The sequence below is a fragment of the Rhipicephalus sanguineus genome, chromosome 1 (genome assembly GCF_013339695.2).
Source record: "Rhipicephalus sanguineus isolate Rsan-2018 chromosome 1, BIME_Rsan_1.4, whole genome shotgun sequence".
NCBI lineage: Eukaryota > Metazoa > Arthropoda > Arachnida > Ixodida > Ixodidae > Rhipicephalus > Rhipicephalus sanguineus.
This window is the reverse complement of record NC_051176.1, coordinates 110,611,831-110,638,546: the sequence shown is the minus strand read 5'-3', so window position 1 is coordinate 110,638,546 and position 26,716 is coordinate 110,611,831. Positions and strand designations below refer to the sequence as shown.

The 26,716-nt window shown below is 45.0% G+C and overlaps 1 protein-coding gene across 1 annotated transcript in view; it reads right to left on the bottom strand.

Moving 5' to 3' along the window:
- Positions 1-26,716, bottom strand: part of LOC119395972 (box C/D snoRNA protein 1) — a 32,245-nt gene that overhangs the window by 4,995 nt on the left and 534 nt on the right. Inside the window, exons 2-4 of the mRNA XM_037663003.2 lie at positions 24,060-24,157; positions 11,119-11,297; positions 4,468-4,629 (exon numbers count right to left, since the gene is read on the bottom strand). Of these exons, the coding sequence (XP_037518931.1) occupies positions 4,468-4,629; positions 11,119-11,297; positions 24,060-24,157 (439 nt within the window). The remainder of the gene's footprint in view (positions 1-4,467; positions 4,630-11,118; positions 11,298-24,059; positions 24,158-26,716) is intronic.

Genomic DNA, 26,716 nt, shown 5'->3' with positions numbered 1-26,716 from the left:
TTTATGTAGTGTTTTTCCCGAAGCAGTTGCAAGCAACACTGTGGCTTTGTAGTAGGGCACCTGCTTGCCACGCTAATGGCCCGGGTTTGATCCTCAATGAGACCGAAAATTTTTATTGTTTATTTTATTTGCATCTTCCTTGATTTTTCGGTCACGGACGATTTTTCGCTCACAAGCGACGCCGACACTGACAGCGATATTTCTGCGAAACGAGCTCTCTAACGCTATCGCGTTAAAACATATTCACACAAGCATGGCCTGTGATCAAGCCGCTGGGCTTTGCAACTATAAAGCACAATTCTGTATAAACATTTCTCACTTTGTATATATACTACTGGCACGTACAGTCATGGACAATTGAAATATGAATAAGTTAGGGCTAACTAGAACTCATTCCTTCGTTTTTACTGGTACAGTTCTGCATGACTTTGCCTTGCACATTTAATGTGGGGCCTAAGCAATCTTTTGCAACCACAAAATTACGATATTGTGCTCTCAAGCTATTACTAGCAGAAGATTTTCCACTTTGCAACTTCTTGTTTACACTTAATTTGTCCATGACTGTACTTGCAGAGCAAATCAGATGATTTTCATAATCAAATTGGCCAGTACGGATAAAATTCACTCAGGTGGTTCTAACCAAATCATATCTAAGAGGTGCACTGTGTGGAAGGGACTAACAGTGGCACCCCCTTCTCTGTGGTGCGCTGGGAAACGTTAAAATTGATTTGTATCAAGGCTGTCATATTTTAGCACATTTTCCTGAACAAACCTTCATTTGATAAACAATGCACATCCTGTGTTCCTTTAAAAGCAACCGTCCAGTTGCACAACGGGTCAATGGAAATGTTTACAAAGTTGTTCCTAATTTCAAAAACCTACAAATTGAACTTGCTGCAAAGGCATTCAGTTTATTTAATTCATGGACAAATACGAAAAATCCAACACCACAAGTGCACTTGTCCACATTTCCTTACCTATTCTGACAGCAGTTTAGGCCATGAACATACTACATAAAATGGCCCAGTTTTTTACAGCTCCTTCTTCCATCCTCCACTACAGAAACAATTTTTTTAACAGATATTTTTTAATGGTGCCCTTTTCTCAAACAGTTTGTTTCATTTCCAAACAAAATGGCTCTGGGAGCAGTGAGCGCACAGAAACCTGACATTCAACAGGGATGTTCACAATATGCTGCACATAATAAGTGCAGCTGGTATGACATCATAAGGGCTGCTGATTAGTTATGACTAAAGAAATGCACACCTAGGGAAAACCTTGTCTAGGTATCACAAATTTCAGGTGATGGGTTCAGAATTATTTACTGAATTAACTTACACTCTGGCCACACACAACTGAACAGACGGAAATAACAGATTAAACCTATCAGCAAAATGTCAGCCAAACAAAAATCGCGCACTTTCTCCATGGTGGAGGTGCTCTTAGAGGTGTATTCACTTGGGTTGCTATACTTGGGCCTGGTGCTGTGCCTCTGGTATGTGTAATCTTCTGCGTAAAAAACAATGACAAGCAAAAAATGAAAATACTATGCACACAGCACAATGTGTATATCTTCGTTCCTTACTTCTGTCTGTGTCATTTACATGCAACATTACACGTACCTGTGCCAGGTGTTCTGCAATTTTGAACACTTTCATAATGTGTAACAGCAAGTGGAAAACCAGCATGTAAGCCACTTTTAGTTGTATGGGGGCTACATGGGTAAAAGATGTTATGCACCGAATCGGCAGCCATGTTCTACTTCATCTGGGACTGGATTTCACTCTATACTATAATACAGTCAACTTCAAGATTTTTCCTAAACTGAGGGTGTTACAAAGGAAGTCAACATATAGCAATACACTTAAACCTCATTATAAGAAGGTCACATTTGACACAAAAACAACATCGCTATACCCGAAAATTCGTTACAGTAGAATCTCGTTAATTCAGCCCCCGTTAATTCAAAAATTCGAATAATTCGTCATTCCCACACCCTCCCTTCAAAAATGTTCATAGCCCTATGGCAACAAACATTCGCTAATTCGATGCAAAATTGCACGCGCACTGGTTAATTCGGACCGGAGGCAAGCCAAAGACGGCGAAACTGAAACTGAAACTGCGTCTCGGAGGCCATAATATTTATCTCATTGCATTTTCTTTGCCACACATGTGCAAACTTATGGTATTCGAGATGGGCTCCAGCAGCAACGGTGCGCTGTCAATGCCGATTGCGGAGGCCAAGGAAAACCACATTTTTTTTCGTAAACTTATGAAAGGGGATGCAAGGTGGCGTTTTGGATCACGCATTTCTTTTCATTTGTAATTGAAGGCTAGGATGCAAAATTTTTTTGCGACCACCCGATGCAAAGGGAAAGCCACAGTTTTATCATCATCATCGGCGGAGAACGAATAACAAAGAAAAAAGGCCTCCGACGGTAAGCGTGCGGACCTGCAGACGTCGGTTGTGCTTTTTCCCCCCTCTTCGGTGCATTGTTCGGCGTATCGGAAGTGTCGGTGCGCAAGGTGGTGGTCGGGCCAGAGTAGTGGTGTGATATATCACCCTGCCGCGATGTCGGAACCGGCGAAATGCGCGAAGTATGCGGCGAAGGACTTGGCAACTAAAGTGAAGATACTAAAGGCACTCAAAGACGGTGCTTCCAGATAAGAGGTGATGGGTCAGTTCGACGTAAGAAGAAGCACGCTATCGACGTACGTGAAAAACAAGGCTCAAATAATGGAAGCGTTTGAGGGCGAGAAATTTCACGCCAGACGAAAGCAACTGCGCACCGCAGCCCACCCACAACTGGAGGAAGCGCTGTTGCAGTGGATCGTTACTGCACGCGAGTCGAAGCTGCCGTTGAGTGGACCACTTATATGCCCGCAAGCAGAGAGGTACGCTCTACGAATGAACATAGATTCCTTCAAGGTATCGGTGAGACGGATGAGGTGTACGACGAAGACCCGTGCGATGAACTACGCCCGGTGCGTCATACCGCAAAAGAAGCCGCGGACGCTCTCGTCATTCTAGAGGAGTTTGGTTACGATGTCCCAGGCAATACTCTTGTGCTAGAGGGTTTGTCACATGCCCGCAAACTAGTCCTTGCCGCCCAGCTGTCCACAAAAAAACAAACGAGCATCACGGACTACTTCTCAAAATAAAGGTATGCGATAAAGGAATTGAAATTGTGCGTTTTTGTTATGCATTCGTTAATTCGACATTCGGATAATTCGGACATTTTTTTCACTCCCTTGAGGTCCGAATTAACGAGGTTATACTGTATAAACATATTTTCGAATCACTGTGTCTATTACCGAGGCTGTTCTTACCGTATTTACTCGAATCTAACGCGCACCCTTTTTCCGGAAAAACGAGTCCAAAAATCGCATGCGCGTTGAATCGAGTACCGAAAAAAAAAAAAAACTCGGTTATCGTATTGCCATCAACATTTCAAAATGGCCGCCTCCTACGCGCCTTGGCCATTTCTGCCATTTTTTCAGTTCGTACGTGTGCCGAGGAGATTGTCATCCCGTTCTGTGTTCGCATCGACGGCATCGAAGTGCCGACTCCAAATACTCGACGAGTGTACCACGATGCCGCATTTAAAAGAATAGTTATTACATGTGCAGAGAGACGGACGGAAATCGGGCCGCATCGCGGTCGTTCGGATATAGTTCGGAGTTCCCGAAACGTGCGTGCGAGACTGGCGCAAACAGAAGCAGAAGATTTTTTACAGCAAAGCTTCACGAAAAGGTTTCAGTGGACCAAAGCAGGGCCGGTTTCCAAAAATCGAAGAATGCTGACAGCGACAAGGAGTTGTCCGACAGCGACGAGGACTGATCCATTACGCGACTCGTATGGCCGCCGTAGTAGCGACAGTTTTAGCGGCAAGGCCCGCTTTTTGACTTTGTGTTTTACTTTTTTGAAACTTCAGTTCTTTAAAACCCAAATACTTGTTCTTCTGAATGTGCGAAGTTTGACTACGGACTTTTTTTGTTCTTTTCTCTCACGAAAAATGGGTGCGCGTTACAATCGATGTATTACTTTTTTTTTTTTGGTCGCGGAAAACGGGTGCGCGTTACAATCGAGGGCGCGGTAGAATCGAGTAAATACGGTAATCTACTTCGTTATAACCGATAATTCGTCATATCCGTGTTCAATCGAGGATTGATTGTAATGTAGAAAGGGAATTGTATGCAATACAACAAGAATGGATGTTCTAAACATATTCGAACAAAAGTGAACATTCGCGAGTGAGTCGATGTCAATCTGGGATTTCGCTCACAGGAGTTCTGCTGTTGCAGAGGAATGAGACAACACAAAGTGCTTTGTGTGTAGGCTCGTTCTTCATTTTGTGCATGTTCCCCTCGAGTTGCTATACAAGTGAAAGACCATGAACCAACAAGCCCGAATTCGCACTACTTTGAACAGTATAGATGCGCCACAAACAGCAGTGTGGGACCCACCACTTGTCGGCAGCCGGTTTTCCTTCAACGGACAGGAGGATGGAGACGCCCTGCATTCCAGCTGCTATGTAAGGTTGCAGTGGGCCCCTCAACTCTGGCCGACATGTTTCTAAGGTTAGGTGCTTCTCAAGGCACTTTGCCAGGCTTTCCTTCTCGTGCACCCTGCATGGCAGAAAATAAATAAATAAGCACTCCTAGTGTTTCACGCAGGTGACATTGCAGGACAGGATTTCTATGGAAAGTACTACTGCAATGAAAAGGTACCAGCCAAACTACTAATCTCATAAAAATGAGAAAGAATAAGCAACAAAACCTTTTTACACTCAGCTTTTCATTACATGAAACCTCTCGTAGACAAATGGTCAGACGCTACAAATTCTGCCACATCAAAAAGAATCAGTTTCCCTTGACTAAGGCGCGATGACAGTAGTAACATGCAAAATAGTGTTCATAATGCTCTGTGGGACATCTGTTTGTTGCACCAGCTGTCAAATACAGGTGACATAAACACTCTCCCCCAAACAAGTATATTTCTTCAGAGCAGAAATTTCATTAGTAAGTATGTAAAAGTAAAAATATCAATCACTGTTCTAATTCACATATGGGCCAATTTCTTACACCACTCGACAAAACTTGTGGACATGCTACATGCTTGACATGGAAAATAAAATAAACGGAAATCACAAAACAGAAGTCATGGTGAACTTACAAGTGCAGTTGCTTTAGCTGTGCTGCGTGAAGTGATCCAGCTTACCCCACTCAAATAACACTGTACGGCATGTCAAAGATAAAGATAACTATGCCGAACCAGTTTGTGAACCAGTTATTGCCCCAAACCAAAATTTCACCAGACCCAAACTTGAACTGAACCAGTATTTTCTTCGGTTCAATACGCTATGACCACCACAGATGATACCTACAGAGGAAGCATGCTCAAAGAGTTAGTTTTGTTTCTGAAAGCCAGAGCATACCCTTTAACAGAGAGTGGGTGCACTTCATGGAGGAAGGAAAACTCAGGAGAGGCCCTATCGTATCCCAATGCATGGCGGAAGTGATGTCAAATTTATGAGGCAAACAAAACAGTAGACGCCCCGTGGCGTGCTCTCCGCGCTGGTTCGCTTCTGCACAGATTTGTAGTCCCGGTGTAAACTTTGAGCGCATTGTGCGGTTTGCATGCAGTAAAATGTTGCAAGAAGACGTTTACCAGGCTGTTCGTGCGTGGCAGGCCTGAGCGCTGTGTGCTGAAATTTTTCGTTGAGCGTTTTTGTGCAACAGTACAGAAAGTACCGGTACGTGCCGTAATCAAAAACATTCAGCCCCTACATCATCGTACTCGAACTCACCTGGCAGTGACTTACGCGTTCTGCTGGGCATTAGGCCTTTCTTTTCCTTTCTCATAGCCCGATTTCCTGATCTACTGGCCGATTAGCGGTTCTTTGCTCGTATATATGGAGTGAGCATAGTAGCTATTCGGCGCAACGTCAACCTAGTAGTTGATGTAACTACACGTCGAAAAGAGGACACCGCTGTATTGTATACGCGACCATGCACGTATAGTTTGTAATTACAGTGCACACACAGCTGCTAGCATGCTGCGAGCGCACACCGCACAATACATACATCACGTAGTCCGATAAGAACAAAAGTTTATTGCCCTTCCGTATGAACGACACAGCTCCTAAAAAACGCAATACGATGCCTTCGGCGCATGTTATGTACAGCGCGTCAGACGCCAAAAACAAAAGTTCACGTGTGTTTCGAGTTGACACAATGAGTAAGAAGGAACAGAGCGCACATCCGAGAGCTTCGCATGCAAATACCATACATTAGTGATCAGCAATGAAGCGAACGTATACGTACACATGAAAAGTGACACCCGGCACTTTCCGCAGTGCATACGATGAGCACTAGGTATACGCAACAGCTGGACATTGCGTAGCTTTCCTAAGAAACACCCAGATGGAGCAGCATACGCGAATCAACTGCGCTGCTTGCATGGCGAAAAAAAATAAACTGGCAAAGTTTCGCGACTCGCTCGATGTGCACATGCGCTTGCAAACAATGCGACGGAAATCGCGAAATGTTTAGCTGCTTCTTCGCTAGGAGGCGATGCGAGTGTTTGCGATGCGGAGTCTTCACGAACGTGACGTCAGGGCCTCTTCTTAGTATTCCTTCCCCCATGGCGCACTTAGCACAGTGGTAGCATCCCTGCGATGACGCAGATGCTATGCAGGTAACACCGTTACAGAGGTCTTACTTGCACATTTTGCAGTACAGTTGTTTGTTATTAGCTGTTTCTCCTTTGAATTAATTAAATTACATATTTACAACCCCCAAACCCCCTCGTAGCCATAGAGGGTGGTTTTGGCAGTATAGGCCCTCCTCCCCCTGGAAATTTTTAATTTTGTATACCTCAATATAAGAAAGTATTTCAGTTCTTATAATTTCGTGTCCATAGAACACCATGTAGTATTCTCAACCTCAATAAAACAAAGCGCGTTTATCCACGATTTCAATGTAACGAAGTTTCACTGCTGTTCCAGAGGAAGACTACGGCAATATAGAATGAAACTTCTGCTGGTGCCAGTGGCCATATGATCTACGTGCACGTGGTTTTTGTGAACACATTTTTCAAATCACGCGCCATGCGAGAGAGAGGGGGGCCCCAATATTGAAGCAGCGTGTTTTCTGGCAGTAGCTGTGAGAAAGGGTGCACCGCAATGCTCCCCTAGCCTTCGGAGTGGTGGATAGCATGGCGGACAGGAAGAGCATGCGACTGATGCGCAATATGCAGGAACCAGCACCACCATAATGTTTAGGTATATTCGGTGGCACTACTCTATTGTCTCTACGCACTGCATAGTTTCATATTCTGCGCTGTATGTGCCATGTGTCAGCGCCCGATTTGGTGTTTTATTGCTGCGTGTCAAGTAACAAGCACGAGTAGCCAGAGAGGTGGCGGCAATAAACGCAACAAGCTTTCAGTTATCTTGCAAGCAATCATAATCGTCTAGGGAACGAAAGTCGCCAACAAGGTTAGTATCTTGCAAGCGATCCTTACCGCCAAGAAAGAAAGACGTCATCGCCTGTTTGGAGATATCGCAGAGCCCACACTACAATAGCACTCGAAAAAAACTATTCTGAACTCTGAGAAGAATAGACTGGGTAAATTCCCAACGAAAGCAGTTGGAACAAGCTCATTTATACCGCAAATGAAAGTGTTTTTCTTTTTGGTAAGGACACTGCTGCAACAGGTTGCAGAAGAGCTATATTCTTTGGAATCGCTCACTGTTACCACCTAACCGCACCGCTATCAGCTCTGAAAAATTTATGGATGTTCTACAAGAAAACTGACTTGCAAAACTTTTGTTGAGCCAGTGTATAACAGACTGAAATTCGTGAAGCCGAAAAGCGTCTTGCTTGATTCTTAATTTGGCACACAATGTCGCAAAAGAGAAATGTGGCCGCCATACATGGAGGTGCTGTAATTCAGGCCTTGCTTTCATGCAATTTTAGGCTGTAGCTCGTTTGTTTTTGTCGCATGCAACAGCTTTTGGTGTTGCGCATTCACTGAACTAACAGAGAGCAAGTGATTCAGTTTGGTGAACATGATAGCATCAACCTTGCGCCCCTCTGGCCAACACCCAAGCTTCTGCTGACGAGTCGTGGTGACAGAACAGACACGATAGTAGGCTTGTGTGAATAGTAAATTTTAGGTTCGAAGCAAATAGTGATTTGGTCGAATAATTTCGAATCAAATATGAATAGTATATGTCACATATTACAAAGAACAATGGAGCATATTTGTCATCACCTAACTAACCTGCACAATATTTTTAAAATTGAAACAAGGCATGTGCAAATGTCATTCTTTTTGGTTCAAAGGGAAGTGGAAGCAACTTTGAATAGTAGCAGGAGTTCACTTTTGGTACAATGCAACTGATAACCTGTAAAATACGTTACGTTTTAAAATTTACTATACTTAGAGCATATAAGCCGGTATAACAAGCTTTTAAACTTAAAAAATGATGAATCGATGTGAGGGTAGTTTGTTCATTTAACCTTGAAGTGGGGCTTCGCGGCAGTGCGCATTTCCCCTGGAAAGGTGTGTTCACGGTATAGCAGCCCTCCACTGCAGTGAAACCACTTTTACAAGGGGTTACATGCGGTTTATATATGTCTATTCGTTCATTTCGAATACTTCGAAATTTAGAATAATTTAAATTCGTTTCGAAGCGATTTCGAATACTGTAATATTCGTTCGAATATTCGAACTGCTCGAATATTCGCACGAGCCTACACGATAGCTTCATTTAACCCATATTAGCACAGTGCGTCGGACTTGCATTTCTTTTGCCATTACACGTGACGTACAGCTTCTGTGAAGAGGACTTCTCCGGCATAGCATCACATCAATTAAACTAGTTAGATCTCAACTTCAACAAAATTGTATTTGTTTACATTGTCAAAATCATTTTTTTTTTTTTTCATTGAGCCACATTAGAACAGTCTTGTGGCACTTTCAGTGTAAAACTACACATTGCACAAAAGGTCGAATTTTGACTTAACAAAGTTTCGATATAACCACGTAAATTTCCAGTTGTACCAACTTCATTATATTGAGGTCTAGTCTAATTGTTCGTATATACAAACACACACAAACATGCATAAAGGAGAATCCCCCCCCCTCCTTACCTGAAATAAATTTCTGGCAACACCCTCGTAACTTATGGATGCATTATAAAAACATTGTGCAATAATGTGTGTACCTTTTCATTGGTTAACGAACATGCCTCTTTATTTGTTAGGTCGTGAACAAGTTCAGCTTTACGATGCCTTCCGTGTAATAAATATGTCATATTTTACGACATGAAACTATGACTTATTATACATGGCTTACACCTACGTCACTTGACGTCACTGCTCGGAGGAGTCGGCCATATTGGTGAACAGCGGTTAGACCTTGTTCAGCACTGCCTCACCGCACCGGCGAGTTTCTCCCTCCACTATGGTTATACTCTGCGCAGTTGTAGGTAGCGACAGCTGCGGAAGAAAGAAGCAGCCCACTAGTATGAGCTTCTTTCGATTACCAAAGGTTATTGAAGGCTAGTGCGAGCGTACGAAAATGCCCAGCGCCAACCATCGGAGGACCTGGCTGGCGCATATAAGGCGTGCATATTTCGACGAAGAAAACCCCAACGTTCGTGTGTGTGGAGTGCATTTCATAGTAGGCAAGCGAAAAAGAAAGGAGATATGAAGACACTAATTAACGCAGATGCTCTTGTGTTCATAGGAAAGCCGTCCGCATTGTTCGACGAGACAAACCCAGACTAGGCGCCGTCTCGACACAGAAAAACTGACATTTGGGCGAGTTGGGTTCTGTTAAACATGACGAGTGGATTCAGCGTTACACAAGGACAGAGGTAAAGAAGGGACACAAGCACCAGTGCTGTTCTTACATATTAGCGCAGAAACACATATTTTAAAGCACAACCCATACCACGTGAACGTACGCCAATGACATCAAACTGAGGATAACTGCAAAAGATTAAAAGTGGACGAACCATGAATATCCACCTCTACGACTCGGCTACAGCTTCAAGCATGCAGGCGCTGTGCGACATGAGCGCACGCCTGCATGCGCTCATGTCGCGTCACAAAAAGCAGCAAGCGGAGGCCGAACGGCGCCGAGCAGAGGCCGATGCGTGTTGATGAAGCCAAATGCGGCTTGCTCTCGATGCCAGTCCGCATGCAGTGACAAAACCTTCAGCACTATGTTCACACACACGTACATACATCCATCTATGTTTATGACAAAACGGACAGCAAAGGGGACATGCAATTGAAAAACGCGCTGCCGCGTGAGCACCTCGCTGCACTCGCATGAGAACTAAGCACAAAGATCAGCATTTATTGATTTAGCAGCGTTCGTGCATCGCTATTTGATAACTCGGGGCTGCCGAATGGGTCAATTTGATGAACCATTCAACTTATCTCTGCAAGCATGATCAAATTTACGGTCGCGAAGCTCCTTGCAGACAGGCTCTTTACCCAGCCGCTGGTAATGTAGTTGTGCGATTCCATTGACTTGTACACCTTTATTTCGCCCAGAGTAAAAAGGTTAGTGTGAAAACCAAATAATTCACGATGTCGCCGTGCGACACTTCTGGGAAGGCGGAGGTGTTCGAAGTCGTGTCTGTACCAGGTCGAAGCGTGTAGGGATCCACTCTGTCACACAACCGCACATTTTCTTCATAGCGAGAACACGCTTGCCTTATCAGTTCTGAATAGTACGCCACATTTAATGGTTGCCTTGTGCCAACCAGTGACACGATGCACAATACATGACTCGCGAAAAAGAAAGTGACCGTGGCAATGCGACTCCGTCAGCTCTGTCGTACTGAACACTGTAGTCGTACAGCTGGTACGTATGGCTGTTCACCATTATGGCCGCCGCAGTAGGACCGCAGCAATGGTGACGTCACGTGCAAGCCATGTATTTCATCTATTTACACAATGCATACATGTGTCCTTCACATGCAATGGCCTACTTCTGGCCTAATCTTTCTATTTCTAGCCTTTGTACCATCACTTAATGTGTATAAAATGGAGCATACAGGCACACTACAAAAATATGGGCTGAAAACGCACCTCTGGCTTTCATGGACCTTGATATTAGCAGCAGGGAAGACCCAAGCCACATGCCAGTAAATACAGCGCTCACGGAAGTTGTACTGCGACTTGTTCTCCTGACGCTTTGTGAAGCAGCGAGGCAACAACTTGAGTATAATGCCACGTCGCCTGCACTCTGCCTGGAACTTGTGCAGGAACTACAGAAAGCAAGGAAACAATACACATGAAGAAATGAAGTGGCAACTAACTGCCATAGCGACAACCTAAGAAACAACAATTCTGATTTCAATTGCACACTTTTTTGTTAATCATCAAATCAAGCAACGCTTAGTTGCCTTAGGGAAGCCACAGGCCTCCTCACATTTTAGTATTCTTTTATTATAAGAAAATGTTCCATACATCTACAGTTTTGTATTTTGAATTTAGTCAAAATGCAAACCGAATCCATCTCTATCCCTCACATCCAATGGTCTTGTCATACATATAATACATTCAACACAATGTTTTTAAGCATTCTAGAAAGTTCTGATGTTACATTCAGCCGGCTGAATTAGAGTGCTCAAAACAGATCACGCCATTTTTGTTGTTTTCTTCAATGCCGTAGTTAAGCTCGGAGCACTCTGAGGCACTTGCAGCTACAACTAGGAAGTAAAACCAAGATCTGCAAGACCTTTTGGTCACGCGGCTCTGCAGTTCTTAATAAAGCACAGATTCACGGGAAGACGAAAGCTTGAAAATATGAAAAGGCAGTTGCTAGACAAGTCTGCTTGTCGAAACGTTAGCTCCAGCGAAACTCCTGTTCAAGAATTTTCCATATCTGCCGTTGTTATGACAGTACGTTGGCTACTGCATACTTGGTTTGTATGGGACAAAAGACAAGTACGTGTTTCCTTTGCAGCCTCACTTTGCTCTGGAAAACTCTGCCTCATTTTCTCTGACTACAATCAAAAACAGGCTTTAGATTCTTGTAGTCATGGCTCAGCAGGGACCAGCCAAATGTACCAGTGACTGTTTCTGTGACTTTTTGTGACTGTTTCAAGCAGTTGAAACTGTCACAAAAATCTATAGATTCATCAATTTTCTCTATTCGATCAGAAAAAAAAAGAAAGACGAGTTTTCTAATCATTTACTAAGTATTCCTCTTCGATGTTTCAGTTACAATCTTCTATGCAGTTCCGAGCTGTTTCATAGCCCGTGCACAAAATTTGATCTCAACTGCAGGCAGAGCTTGGTGAAAAACTTTGGTAATCCAAATACAGTAGCTTACAAAAGGAAAACTTTATGTGTATGTGGGAAATATTACCAGCACTTTCTTTAAAGGAGTCCATCAATATCAGTGCAGGAGGAGTACTGACAAAAATTTGTATCTTGTTTTTTCTGATGCAACAAGTAAATAGCTAATTATCCACTTACCACCGTTAGAAACCTGAATTGCTCTAGCATGCGACAGTTAATTATTTAGAGTCATTTTTATAGCACACAGTCGCAGTTTCGGTTTCACCGAACAACCAGCAAGACGGGTCAAGGAACAACTGCACGTAAACACAGCTGGCCACGGGCATCGTGTTGATAGTTAATCTATTATGCTAGCTACATGAATTCCACATGCTTTTCAATTTTCTCACTGTTGCCGTCCAGAGACAACGACGACTATGTCCAGAGACTCATGGCATAAAGTGGTTGTTTGTTTACAACCTTGCCAAGTTGATGCTGATGGTGCAAGATGCTGCGTTTCACACACACTTTAAAATTTATTTTATCTTCTAAGGTATATTTGCTGTTGATATTTTGTAGGTGATGTGTGTGTGGTCACACAAATCAATGACAAGCTCTCTCAGCTTCTAAAATTTTTTTTGTCCAGTACACCTTTAAAATTTCAAGAGCTGCCACCATTACGGAAAATTTCTCTGTGCGCACACAACAGACAAGGACGTGAGGAAAGAAGACAAACAAGCACATCCTTTCCTCCCGTTCTTGTCTGTTGTGTGCAAGCTGAGAAATTTTCCGTAATGAATTCATACCAACTCGCCCAGTTTTCTATACTTTAACACTAGCTGCCACCAATTTTCTGTTTTGTGGAGGCTCAAATGCAGCAATGGACCACGTGCAAAACTTTCAGTCAGCTGCCTTGAAAGGTTGTTTTTCAACAAGAAAACCTTGTCCGTATACTACTACTAAATACAATCTTCCAATGGAGGAGGACTGAGCACACAGACTCATAATTTCAGAATTTCATATAGATACACTTCTCCCACATCAAACACGCATACCTTACTCACACATACTCAGTACCCTTGTAAATAGTACTATGAACACATACATTTGCCGTTATTTCCACTAATACAACCTGACTGATGATGATGATGAGTGAACATTATTTTGGTCCAGAGAGACTCATTTTTCCCCAGCTTATGCTTAGTATTCTACATGCAAGAATTAATGACCAAGTATAATTTTGCAGACAAACATCCCTAGAAATATTTTCCCCACGGAAAGTGCAATTTTTCAGCCTGCACGTCCCCTGAGTACTCTGCCCTCTGACCTAAAGTATGACCAACCAGCTAACTTAGCTGTCTCCTCTTTAAGAGAATTCACCAGTGCGAGCACCCATAGAGAAGACATGCATACTTTGAGAAGCCCTAGCGTGCCCAAATTTGGTCAGATTTACACGGGGTTTTAGGCACTGTTTTAGTATATGGAGGAAATGTTGCGGACAGACATTTTACTCAGGCTTTAACTTTTTTACAGACCATAGCCAAAGATCCTGAAAAATTGTAATTTGTAACGTCTGGCTCTTTCTTGTTGTCTCCTAAAGAAAATAGCTCCATTATCTAAATTTCATCCACAACATTTCCTTCCTTTTTCTTTCCTTATTGTTATGGTATAATTGTCATGCATATCAAGCCTCTGGTTTGCATTTTACAGGCTCCAAAAGTGTTGTGTGTACTTTCAGTATGGATTTAAAATTCGCGCGAAATTTAACAGGCATGACATGGTTACCTGGTGCCGCCTATATTTGGCGATCCTACACTCTACGACCAACACCTCGTGTGGCTGTATTCGTGCACAGTGGAAAAAAGTAAGGGACTTGCTGAGTGAGCTTGAACAAGCTTGGTTCCTTTTTTTTTGGGGGGGGGGGGAAGGCTGTCTGCTTTTTTTGTTCCCATTTAAGCGCTTTCATGCCATCTCTCAAGCTTGTTCCACGCGACAATGAAGTGGAATGCGGGGCTAATGCAGGTGTGCGGCCAAAAAACAAAGCAGCGTTTCTTCGGTGTCACGACAGCATTTCAGCTACCAGCACTTTCTCTAAGCAGGGTGTCGAGAGGTCCTCGGTGTTCAGAAATTTTTCCCTGTCCGTAGCTAGCTAATCCTCCTATTCAGTGCTCGCAGGGATTCGCTGTGGTGGCCCGGGCACAGCGCGGATGGCTGCAGCTTCGGCAGCAGAGAATAGCCAAGAGACTTGTGTGCTTCTGCTGCGTTCTGTCGATCAGGAAGATGCAGGTTCAATTATGTGACAAGCGAGACATCATGGTTGTTTAGAAACGTCATAGGGAAGCAGGCAAATCTGAATTTTCGGCTATAATAATGTGATCAGCTACTGCAAACTGGTTCTTCGAGGCGGCAACTACACATGGGTAGATCAGAATAAGGTTTGTTTTTTGGAAAGAAAACATTTTTTGAAGTTGAGTGGCCACTGTAAAGTATATGACTCGACACGTGCCTTTCGCAACGTGACATCACAGGGTGGTGGCGCTGGGTCATTCCCTGCCAAATGACCCAGTCTTCGCGCTCGACCACCTTCGATGTAATTTTTAAACAGTTTTATACTTGATTTTGTTCCCGTGATGAACACCCTTGCTTGTCTTTAGCGAAAAAAAAATTGTTTCTTTCGCTTGCCATCCTAAATTTCCAAACACTCTCCTGCCAAGTATGCTGTGTATGCATGTGTGTGCGTGTGTGTATATATATATATCTTTTTCACGCATTATTATGAATCTGTTTTTTTTTTTTGCCACCAAACAACATTAAGTTTTCATAGACAAAATTTTTAAATTAATTTGTTTTCTTCAATTATAAAACAGGGAGAAGTGCACAAATCTCTCGGATCTTTAAATTTTCTTGGAAATGTAATGTTCTCAAAGTAGCCATCCTATCTATGCACCTAAGTTGTCTAGATGGCAAGAAAGCAGATCGAAGTGTTTCAGGAATAAAACAACGCAAGGCGTGCTCAAAAAAAAAAAAAAAAACATTTTTTTTTATGAATGTTGCTTTTTACGGCAAGTCAGTTGTGAATCGTGGTGAGATGGTTCTGCATAAAGATAAATCTGGTACGCTGTAAATATTATTTAACAACATTTCATTCAGGAAGTTAATGAAAACACATATTACGCCCTACTCCAACGTTGCTGTGCCCGCTCTTCATTGCGGTGTATGCTGGGGCTTTCAGAAAAACCCAATCTCATGCAGTGCTCTATCACGAAGTGAAAGAACGAAGCGAGAAACATGCGCTGTGATTGGTGGCAATGAGTAACTTCTATGCACAGGGGAAAGTTGATTAAAATTATCACCTTAGTGTGCCTGTGCGTCGCATATTTTCCAAACCGGCTGCTGAAAACGTCCGATAGCCTCTCACAGTAAGCAGCAGACAACTGTGAAGACAGGTCATTACTGGGGGTGTGCGAATATTCGAAATTTCGAATATTTTTCGAATAGTGTTTGCTATTCGATTCGATTCGCACTGGAATTTTACTATTCGAACTTCCCAAAAACAAATACAGTCAACATCCGATTGAAAGTGACCCCTTCAGATTTTCAATATGCTTCACCTCATCACACCCAGGTATTGCAGCAAAGCTGCCTTTCAAGATCCGTTACGGTTGAACTTTACCAAGAGAACAACGTCCGATTGTAAGTGGTCCCTAGATTTTCAATATGCTTCACCTCATCACACCTCGTTCATGCGGCAAAGCTGCCTTTCACGCTCCGTTACGGTCGAACTTTGCTAAGAGACTGTCAACGTCCGATTGGAAGTGGTCCCTAGATTTTTCAATATGCTTCACCTCATCACACCCCGATAATGCGGCAAAGCTGCCTTTCAAGCTCTGCTACGGTCGCAAATGTACTAACTCAAGAAAACGCTGGTTCCAACATGGAGATGAAAGATGTGGCAGTGGTGGGGGCTCAATTAATGCTGTTTTGGACCTGAAATTTGGGCAGGAAGTCCAAAAAATCGGAAGCCGAAGCTTTTTAGCATCCAAAATTTCAGATGTTCGTATATATCGACGTCTACGAGGCAGATTTGGAACTCCGGAATTTAAGGGAGCACACACACCCTTGTCCGCCACATCAGTTGGGCTTCCACAGAAGTTGAAAGAGGAGGAGAGGCTGAGGAAATGGCATCTTTGCCTAGCACGTGTAGTGTTGTCGGCAACACTTTGGTTGCACCAAATCATGTACATAAATAGAATTCAGCCTCTACATTGCCTCATGCTCGATAACACAACTGTGAAACACCACCCTGCCAGTGCTTCATCAACCTAGCGAAAAGAAACACTTTCATGTTGCTATCTCATAAGAATATGCTTAGGAATCCTCTCTAACTTTTTTTTTCTGCAATTTCGCTTCGAAGTATTAGAAAAACATTCGATTCGATTCGCATTCACACTTCATTTGAAATGGCTTCGCACCCAAAATTTTGCTATTCGCACAGCTCTAGTCATTACCCACTGTTTGGATTACTACGAGAGCGACGTGGTGAAACGGAGAAGTTGGAGGGTCGCTAGGCCGTCAATGGCTTACACCCCACGGTACGGGGAGGACAAAGCTGAAGCCGTCCATTGCATTTGCTATGGCTTAGCCGGTGTAAAACCTAGAAAGGGCTTTAGACAAAGCGTTCACTGTGTTCTGAGGTATTCCCGGGCAAGTTTCAAGCAGCGCTACTTTTCGGAAGGGGAATGGCTAAAACTTTCTTGCCCTGCTGAGATTTACACGCCTAGAGTGTACTCTGACTTCCCTCCTTTTGGTGGTGTGTAACTGCTGTGATCTATGGACACAAAAAGTTCAAATCTGCGTTGCTTTGTAGCTGGTGAGTCCTCTTAAGTGTTGAGGTCCTCTGCCTTTACATGAAGACAACAGCGGTGCCAAAAGCAACTTGGAAGCTGAATAACCATTTATTATCCTCCTTGCAGCTACACCTCCAATCTACGTAATGTGTATGCTTTCCCTGTTGATTTCCAAAGTAAATGTCCACACCCACATGGCTCGTGTGAACTTGCACGGCGCACACAGTGTCATTATTTTAATACTCTTGCAGTTTATCAACACAACAAGTAGTGTTCCTTTAATGTGTGCTAACAGTTTGATTGCCACTCCATTCCCGACAGTTTTTCTGCCAGCACTGAAGTTCCAGCATAGCACAGTAGCACCCACAAAAATGAAGATAGGTACAACACGACACAAATGACAAAGATGACAATGAAACACGCTCCTTCCCTATAGTCATTTGGGTGACGTTGGAGTTGTTTTCTATCCAACTTGGCCAACATGTTCTTTGGCCAGAGATACGTTTTTAAAATCGTCCCACGGATCATTATGTTTTGGATTCTCTCCGTGTTGTCTCCTACATGCAAACACCATCATGCATCTTTCGATTGAGTCAAACTGAGCTTTCTCCCCATTGCACAGTTGCAACAAAGAGCAAAGCATCCTAAAGTGAAGCTAAAGGTGACCTCACAAGAGGCCAATCTACCTGCTGTTGATGCTTAGGCAAAACACAGCTTACAACCTGCACATAAGCAAGTCTAGACTTCCACCACTGCACAATAGAAGCAATGACATGGTAATCTCTGTAATCACCAGAGTTCTTTAATCATACAAGTTGCGAAACTCCTGATAGGCTCCATGTACCAAAATCCAGACACACCATCGGTCAAAATTGTGGAGGTCTGCTAATGGTGGCACCATGTGTAGAAGGAAAAACAAGCTAATAAATGGCACTTTTTTGTGTTCAGGTGCTCAAGCCCGCAAGCAATGTTGCTTGGATGAAGTAAGAAGTATGTGTTGTAAGGAGTCGGGTTCGGCGGGTCTCGTTACAGTAGCTGGCTCCCGCCGTCCGTCCCCATAGCCGATGATTCCCAGTGAGGAGGCGCGTTCTTTCAAGAAGGAACGTAGATTTATTTACATGATTAGGGGATTGGAGTGAAAAGAGAGAGCAGAGAAATAACGTCAAAAGGCTTTTATAGCCCCGAGACCGTCACTGCAGAAGCACGGGCAAACCGGTGTCAGCGTCTCCCGCCAATCCGGTGACCTGTCGTCTTGGCGTCCGGCCTCCCGAAAGGAGGCAAAGAGTCACACAATACACTCGCCACGCCTCGAAGACTCGTAGGTGAGAAGGTCAACGAGGAGTTCAGTCCAAAGGGGAGTTGGGGGTGGAGGGCCGATGACCTCCGCTTCCACTGCCGGTAATACTCGGAAGAAGCGTTGAATGATGGATGCCTCGGGTGAAGGCCCCACCTGGGTTGATGGGAGCGTCTTCAACGGCGCAATCCCACGCTGACCAAAACGCACGATAAAGCAGGTGTGTCGAATCCCGGAAGACACGCAGACCGCTCCCTCCGGCACAGGTTAATTTTCCCTGCTGCGGTAGGGTAGAAGGCAGAAGTGGCTGGGTGAGAAGCTCTCCCGCGGTACTATCTCACGCAGAGAACAACAAGCCAAAAAGGGGTCTCTGAATTCCGACGTCCTTTTTCTGGGAAATCCATCCACGGCGACCTGCCCGCTCGCTTGGCAAAAGCTCTTCCAGGAAGAACCGGCGTTCCTGCCTCCGTCTAAGCGCCGATACGGGGGGAAGACAGCATTCTGGTAGATAGCTGCACGCTCAATGGCGTCTGCCTCGATGAAATTTAAGGCCAAACGTAACAGCTCCTCCGCCGCCCGGAAAATCTCGGCTGGCCAGCGCTCACAACCGCTGGGCACGAAGAGAAAGGCTGGTGACGAGGACGACGTCCTGTCTTGGAACCGCAACTGCGAACTCGCAACAAACTCCCAAACGACCTCACAATGATCGACAGCAGCAAAGTGAACCACACAACACAATGCCATGCCGCGATCAAGTGCCTTGGACTCGCTAAAACTCTCCAGGCTTCTCAAGACACACAAATAAATGAAAAACCCGCTACTCTAAAATTTTGGCAGAATTTTGTGCCGCCAAAGCTACAACACTCATGAATGAGGAGATGCCTACAAGATGAATCATTCTGGCCGTCCAAGCAAAACAACACCAAAAGCAGATATAATCTGGCTCTAGATCCCTGAAACAACCAATTTTAAAACAAGTAAGTCTGCTCCTACCATCCGCACTGCTATGTAGCGTTACCTTCTCATATCTAACTACACGAAAAACAACCAACAACACAGCTTTCACACGAAGGCTGCCTAAAATCTACACAAAATATCTGTGCGTATTCTCTACACTCACTCAAAATTAACTCAAAACGTAGCCGCTATTACCTACTTGAAACACAACCTGATGTACTCGCAAACTCTTTCACAACAGATTCAGTTGCGTCATACAACTGTCTGAAACGTGTCCCTATCCTTAATGTTCGGTAAAGCGTAACGCTCAGCTTACGTGATCACACGACGTGTAAGCCATCAATGAAAGTAAACAAAACAGAGGGAATAAATATCGCGTACTAACAGGCTCGTGTGGTCAATGCTACCCGTCCCTGAGAGCCGCTCTGATAAAGAACGCACTGCGCTCTGCTGTGCTCTTTAGCTCTACCCTGCTCTCATTCATAGAGCGCTGAAACATTGAACCACACAATTAGCCATACGCCACATCCCTAGTAACTCACTTCTCTAAACACGCGACCGAACCTAAATGTTCACGAAAAACAACACTCAAAGAAAATAACTCTTGATGCCGTACACCTCGGGAGCACCTGACGTAATCTGCGTTGGATTCGTGCTGAATATCCGGTCCCACATGCTTGTCAATCTTGACAGTGGTCCACTAAAACAGCCACATTCAGCGCCAAACCTGAGCATTTCAAAAACCGCCTTGGCTTTATTCTAAAACCTGCCTCCAAATTGCTCATTTGCTCCCTTAAAATGGGTGACGGTATACTATACTTCGCGCTATACATAAAAACACAAACAAGTGAAATTCAGTTCTGCTCGACAAACGCTACCAGTGCTTCACAATTAGCGGTCGTACCAATATTCACTCATGACTACCGTGACTCATCTTACGCGGTCAGCTCACTTCCGTGCGGGTCACTATTTCCGCACAAGTAACTCATAATATTGCGCCCACAACTATTTCGCACAATGCTTATAGGCTCAATAAAAGAAACACATACATCGCTTAAAAATACCAAAAGTAAGAAACTGCTTAGCTAAACAAACTAGTCGCGGAGATTACAAAAGACCACTACATCAAACTAAAATAACCTTACAAAAAAAAATTCTTTCGACAAACTGTTACATTCTCCGACAAGCTTACAGCTTTCTTCCCCTTTTTAGTCGTACTCGTGGCGGTCGCGGTCTTGGCGGCATTTCAGATCGCCAGAGACTACAATGAGCGCGCGCCATTAGCTGTACTTCTCCGTCACGCCTCATTCGGGAATTCCGACGGTTTCCTTCACAAAGGTGAAGGGGATGCTAGAGACGCGGGGGAAGGAGTGGCAATCCTCTCCTTTTGTTTGCTCTCACTTGCTCTCACTCGGCGCTCTGCTCCTCCTGCCTTGCGTTCACATGGTTGTCCCCGCAAACTTGTACCTGTCAAAGGCACCCTCCGTCCTGGAGATGCGCATTGTTCTCCCCCGCTTCCCCTTTTTCGCCGCTTGCACCTTACTGCGCGCCCCGAAGGACGTTTCCCTGAACTGCCCGATGACCTGTCCTTTTTCTTTCTGCGACTGTACGCCTCAAAGGGCGTTTTCTCAAACTGCCCGCTCGCCTGTCCTGTGTTTCGCTCTTACGTGTGCCACCTGTCTCAACACTTCGCGGCGCCGCACGAGTCCGCTTTTTTCTTTTGCGGCGACGTTTGCGAACATTTCCCCGATTACGGTGGACTTCACTCTGTATTGCGACATCGGCATCTTCACAACTCATGGATGCTTGTGCGCCACTTTCTCTCTTGCGTAAGTCATTCGACTTCTCCGCTCCGTTGCACTGTCGGACCAATTGATCTGTGCTCTCATCTGCAAAAACTACAGCTGGGCCCTTCTCGACAGTATGGCTCTCTACCCTCTCACACTCTGGGGTATTTCCTCCGCTATCAAAAGGAACTTTTTTAGAGAGGCTCTCTGCCATAGTGCTGTCTTTCTGGAGCGTCGCGTTACCGCTACGTTTAGGACTACCGTTGTCCTCTTCTCCCTCGACTTCCGGAAGGCCATTCACGTGTTGGGGTGCGAGGGAAGTCTCCAACTCCTCAATAACCCTATTAGGGCGGCTGGAACCAGCCTCGGTCCCACACGGAGTGCCTTTCGGAATCCTTTCAGACTCGATACCAGCCGCGGTCTCGTATTCTATTTGCTCGGCCTTCGCACAATCAGAGAAACGCGTACATTTACCAGGCGCGATTTCACTATCCGCGACCTGTCTCTCGGTTTTCTCTGCAGAAGGCTCCGTGCGCATGTCGCACTCGTAGAGACGCGTACCTTTACATGGTGGTATCTCACAAGGAGCGGCTTTCTCTGTGGCTTTAAAGTGCACCGCACTCGCCACTTCTTCGCACCTTTCGTGCGCAACCTCTGCGGACGTCTGACTTCTCCGCCGCATTGCCTCGACTTTACGCTCCAACCTTTCAATCTCTTCGTCTCGCTCGCGTTCTCTTTCTTTCTCTTGTTTTTCTCTCTCCTCTCTTCTCTTTTCTCGCTCTTCAAACCTTTTGAAAGCTATTAACGTGCAGTTAATGTCCTCCTCACTGGATTCCCTAATAATCAGCTTCCACATATTCGTCCTTGCCATTTTTTTCTCTACTTTGATGCCGAGATGTTCGCACACAAACAAAAGTTCATCTTTCAGCATCGTCCTCAAATCCATGACTGCCGCTTTGCTTTGGTCCTGCTCACACATAATTAGGTGATCCCTCAAACTCACTTGTTACGCATAACTAGGTGATCTACCTAACCCCCAAAAACACAATCCAGCTTCTACACTACTCAAGTGTAAACGCAAAATGAAGCCTGGAAAGTCATAGCAAAGACCAAGCACTCACCACAAACGCAGCACCAGGTCGCAAGGTCCATCTCACCACTGCCAACCAGTTGTAAGGAGTCGGGTTCGGCAGGTCTCGTTACGGTAGCTGGCTCCCGCCGTCCGTCCCCATAGCCGATGATTCCCAGTGAGGAGGTGCGTTCTTTCAAGAAGGAACGTAGATTTATTTACATGATTAGGGGATTGGAGTGAAAAGAGAGAGCAGAGAAATAACGTCAAAAGTCTTCGGCTTTTATAGCCCCGAGACCGTCACTGCAGAAGCACGGGCAAACCGGTGTCAGCGTCTCCCGCCAATCCGGTGACCGGTCGTCTTGACGTCCGGCCTCCTGAAAGGAGGCAAAGAGTCACACAATACACTCGCCACGCCCCGAAGACTCGTAGGTGAGAAGGTCGGCGAGGAGTTCAGTCCAAAGGGGAGTTGGGGGTGGAGGGCCGATGACCTCCGCTTCCACTGCCGGTAATACTCGGAAGAAGCGTTGAATGATGTCTGCCTCGGGTGAAGGCCCCACCTGGGTTGATGGGAGCGTCTTCAACGGCGCAATCCCACGCTGACCAAAACGCACGATAAAGCAGGTGTGTCGAATCCCGGAAGACACGCAGACCGCTCCCTCCGGCACAGGTTAATTTTCCCTGCTGCGGTAGGGTAGGAGGCAGAAGTGGCTGGGTGAGAAGCTCTCCCGCGGTACTATCTCACGCAGAGAACAACAAGCCAAAAAGGGGTCTCTGAATTCCGACGTCCTTTTTCTGGGAAATCCATCCACGGCGACCTGCCCGCTCGCTTGGCAAAAGCTCTTCCAGGAAGAACCGGCGTTCCTGCCTCCGTCTAAGCGCCGATACGGGGGGAAGACAGCATTCTGGTAGATAGCTGCACGCTCAATGGCGTCTGCCTCGATGAAATTTAAGGCCAAACGTAACAGTGTATGCTTGTGGCTTAAATTTTGCAGATGATACTGTGGCCACAGAACCCTTCGATCTTTCTTGAAAGCACATCTCCTAATTTTTGCTCCCACGACTCGTGCAATAACAGCAAAGACTGCAGCGATCATGGGGATGCATTGTGTTTTCTGTCATCACTTCAAGGTGGTGCATCAGTTTGCTATCCTCTGCAATTATGCCTATGTTCATGTCCTGGTTTAGGAATGGAGTTTCACAACTGGTATGATTGAAGAACTCTGCTGCGAACTTGAAACCTTTGGCAGACATCACGTGTTGTAAAGTTAATCAATTGAAATTGCATCAAAATGTGCTATCTGGATTTGGCTACTACTCTAAGCTCCTAGCTGGCACAGGACAAAGCTGGTAGGCACCAAGTTCTTACTGAGCTTGGACGGACTTTAGCATGACAGCTGTTTTGCTTGTGCCACGTAGGTGCCATGGCAGCCATGTGCCGGCAGAGGGCTCGTGTAATATGCTCAAGGCCATGACACTTATTGACATAACTTCCTGTCCCCAAATCGTTTCTCCCTGTGTAATTTCTAATGCACTTGTCAGGATGAAAGAGAGAAAGTGCTCGGAGCTTGCAACAAATCCCTGCAACTCCACTTATACTTGACAGATTCGAGAAAATGTTGCAGCAAGATTTGTGAGGCCTTAAGCTCTTGTAGTGAGTCATCTAATGATTACTTGGAAAAGTGCTGCAGGGTCCCTTTAAGGATTGATTGAAGTATTCACTAAGAAGAGACTTATCAAAGTAATCTCATGAAAAACATACTAATGGCAAAGCATAATGCATGACTCACTCCTGGCAGGCTCTTCTGTTGCGGATACACACCCAATGCTGGCTTGGTTCTGCATGCACTGTCAACGATCCTGGCAGACTCTTCAAGAAACCGATAATCTGAACCAGAGAAGAGTGGGTAAAAGAACACAATTTATGAGTGCCTGACAAGCAATGCACAGTAACTTGAACCAGATCAACAGACACACCACTGCTTTCAAGGCAGGTACTAGTGGAGCCCCTTTGAGCACCGAGTCCATTATTAGGTGCTCTATTTCTCATTCATATCCAAATTCTGGCTCTGCGAGCTCCCCATAAATGTCACTATACATTAATGTTATGACTGGTGCATGTTGCCACATTGTAGTGCCAGCTATCTTAATCAGCAGGATGAATGCCGCTGCATACATTGGCCAGGCAGTGCAGTTTAAAGTACTGACGTAAAAATTTTGCATCTTGTTTTTTCTGTTGCGATAGATAGCTAACGACCCACTTATCACCGCTGGAAACCTTGTTTGCTTTAGCATGCTAAGGTTATTTATTTGGAGACTGTTTTATAATGCCCAGTCGCAGTTTCGGTTTCAAAGAGCGTCAAGTAAGGCGGGACCCAGAATGGTTTTCATGTCAACAAAACTGGCTACATGAGCACTGCACAGACATCCCCTTTCAACAAAGGCTCCCTGGGTGCTGCTATAATGCCCTCTGGGTTGTTGTAAATATGCGTGACCCCCCAAAAATGCACTGCCAGCCAAGGATGTCAGCTTTTGTACTCCCATGCAAGTCAATAAAGATGTGCCCCCTCTTGCCATTAAAAAGGCCTGCTAGGAGAGAGCGCTTGCAAGGATCATGGCAGCCAACACAAACTTGTGATGGAGGTGGACTGAAAACCAGCCAGACTATGTGATTAGACCCTAGTGGTAATGAAAGAGTACGAATTATAGTGACACAATTGATCATTCTTTTCACGATTTGAATACGATTTGTATTTTTAAATTGCATTTGAAAGTAACAAAAACAGGCATATCAAGAGGCTTGGTGGACAAGCCTTCGTAGTGCATGAATGAGTCATTTCGATTGCTGTCAATCACGGTCAAGAAATGTGACCCAGATCACGCTCAATCACGGTTAAAAGTGCGCCATGTGAAACCAGTGTAATATGCGGAAGCATATTTTTCACAAAACAAAGAAAAAAATATTCTGGCATATCCCACACATATGGGAACAGATTTCATGTGAAGCTGTCAGCGAGTAGCTGCTTATGCCACACTGTGAGCCAAGACCTATGAGGTGGATCAACGTCATTGCACAATTTGAGTAGTGTGCATATCGTGGGCTTACCAGGCACATTAACAATAATATTTGAGCTTTTATTTGCCAAAACCATAATATGATTATGAGGCATGCCATAGTGAGGGCTCCGGAAATTTCAGCCAGCTGGAGTTCTTTATTGTGCACCTAAATCTAAGTACACGGGCCTCTCGCATTCCACCTCCATCGAAACGCGACTGCCGCGACAGGAATCGAACCCGCGACTTTTGGGTCAGCAGCTGATCATCGTAACTACGTACCACCATGGCAGCTTACCAGGCACATTGACTACACTCACATTACAGCACAGACGCAACTTTTATTGAAACAAAGTGCAAGCAGCGTTCGTTTGAGCATTCCTGCAGGGAAGAACATCGCTTGACTCTAGCTTGTTCAGTTATAGGAGTACATATGTAAGCATTTATTGTGCTACATTGAGACTATATTACGGATGGGTTTCAGTGCCGCCATACTGGGCTATTAACCTTGCCGTCTTTCATCTTTAACAAATAAACCAAGAGCACTGCAGGTGATGTCTACGCATGATAATGGTTGGGTTGGTGCATTTGACGTTTTTCGATCTTACCAATTCACGTCGCAAAATACATAAATAAGAAAACATTTGTTTAACAGCCCAAGGTGGCGGCGCCCACACATCTTATGTAAAATAGTCTAAACAGTATGTCAGTATGTCTTTTAATACTGTTCTTAGTCCAGGCTTTCATGTCCGGGGTCGGCGTAGAAGTGATCACGTGGCCTTGCAGTGTGGCGAGAGTTAGGCTCGCTAGGAAGGGGAGGGCTGCGCCGTGCTGCGAGGGCGGAGGATGTCGAGGGGTGAACCTTCCAGAAACCCGCTAAGATGGGGTGACGGTGAGGCGCAGTGGAGTGTAAAATAGCGTGTCAGTGTTCAGGAGTTTGCGCTTTCAGAATGGCGAATATTTCTCGTCCTGCTGATGAAGAAGCCACCCAACGTGAGCGTCAGCGAGAGCTGACGCGAGAACGGACACGTCGTCGCCGAGCCAACCGCGATGTTCGCGCAAGGGAGGCCGCAGCTAAGCGCCAGCGAAGGGAACACTAGAAAAACATAGAAATGAATGACGGGTATAAGCCTCGCTGTTTCGACAGTGTTCGCGAAGTGCAGCTGGCTGGATTTGGTTCTTGTTTAATTCATACAAAACGCCTTACGTTTTGTGTATTGAAATGGCTGTGGTCTAGTGGTTATGGTGCTCGACTGCAGACCCGAAGGTCGCGGGATCGAATCCGGAACGCATTTAGATGGATGTTGCATTTAGGCGCACGTTAAACAACAGTTGATCGAAATTTCTGGAGCCCTCGACTACGGCCTCTCCCAAGTTTATCATGGTTTTGGGA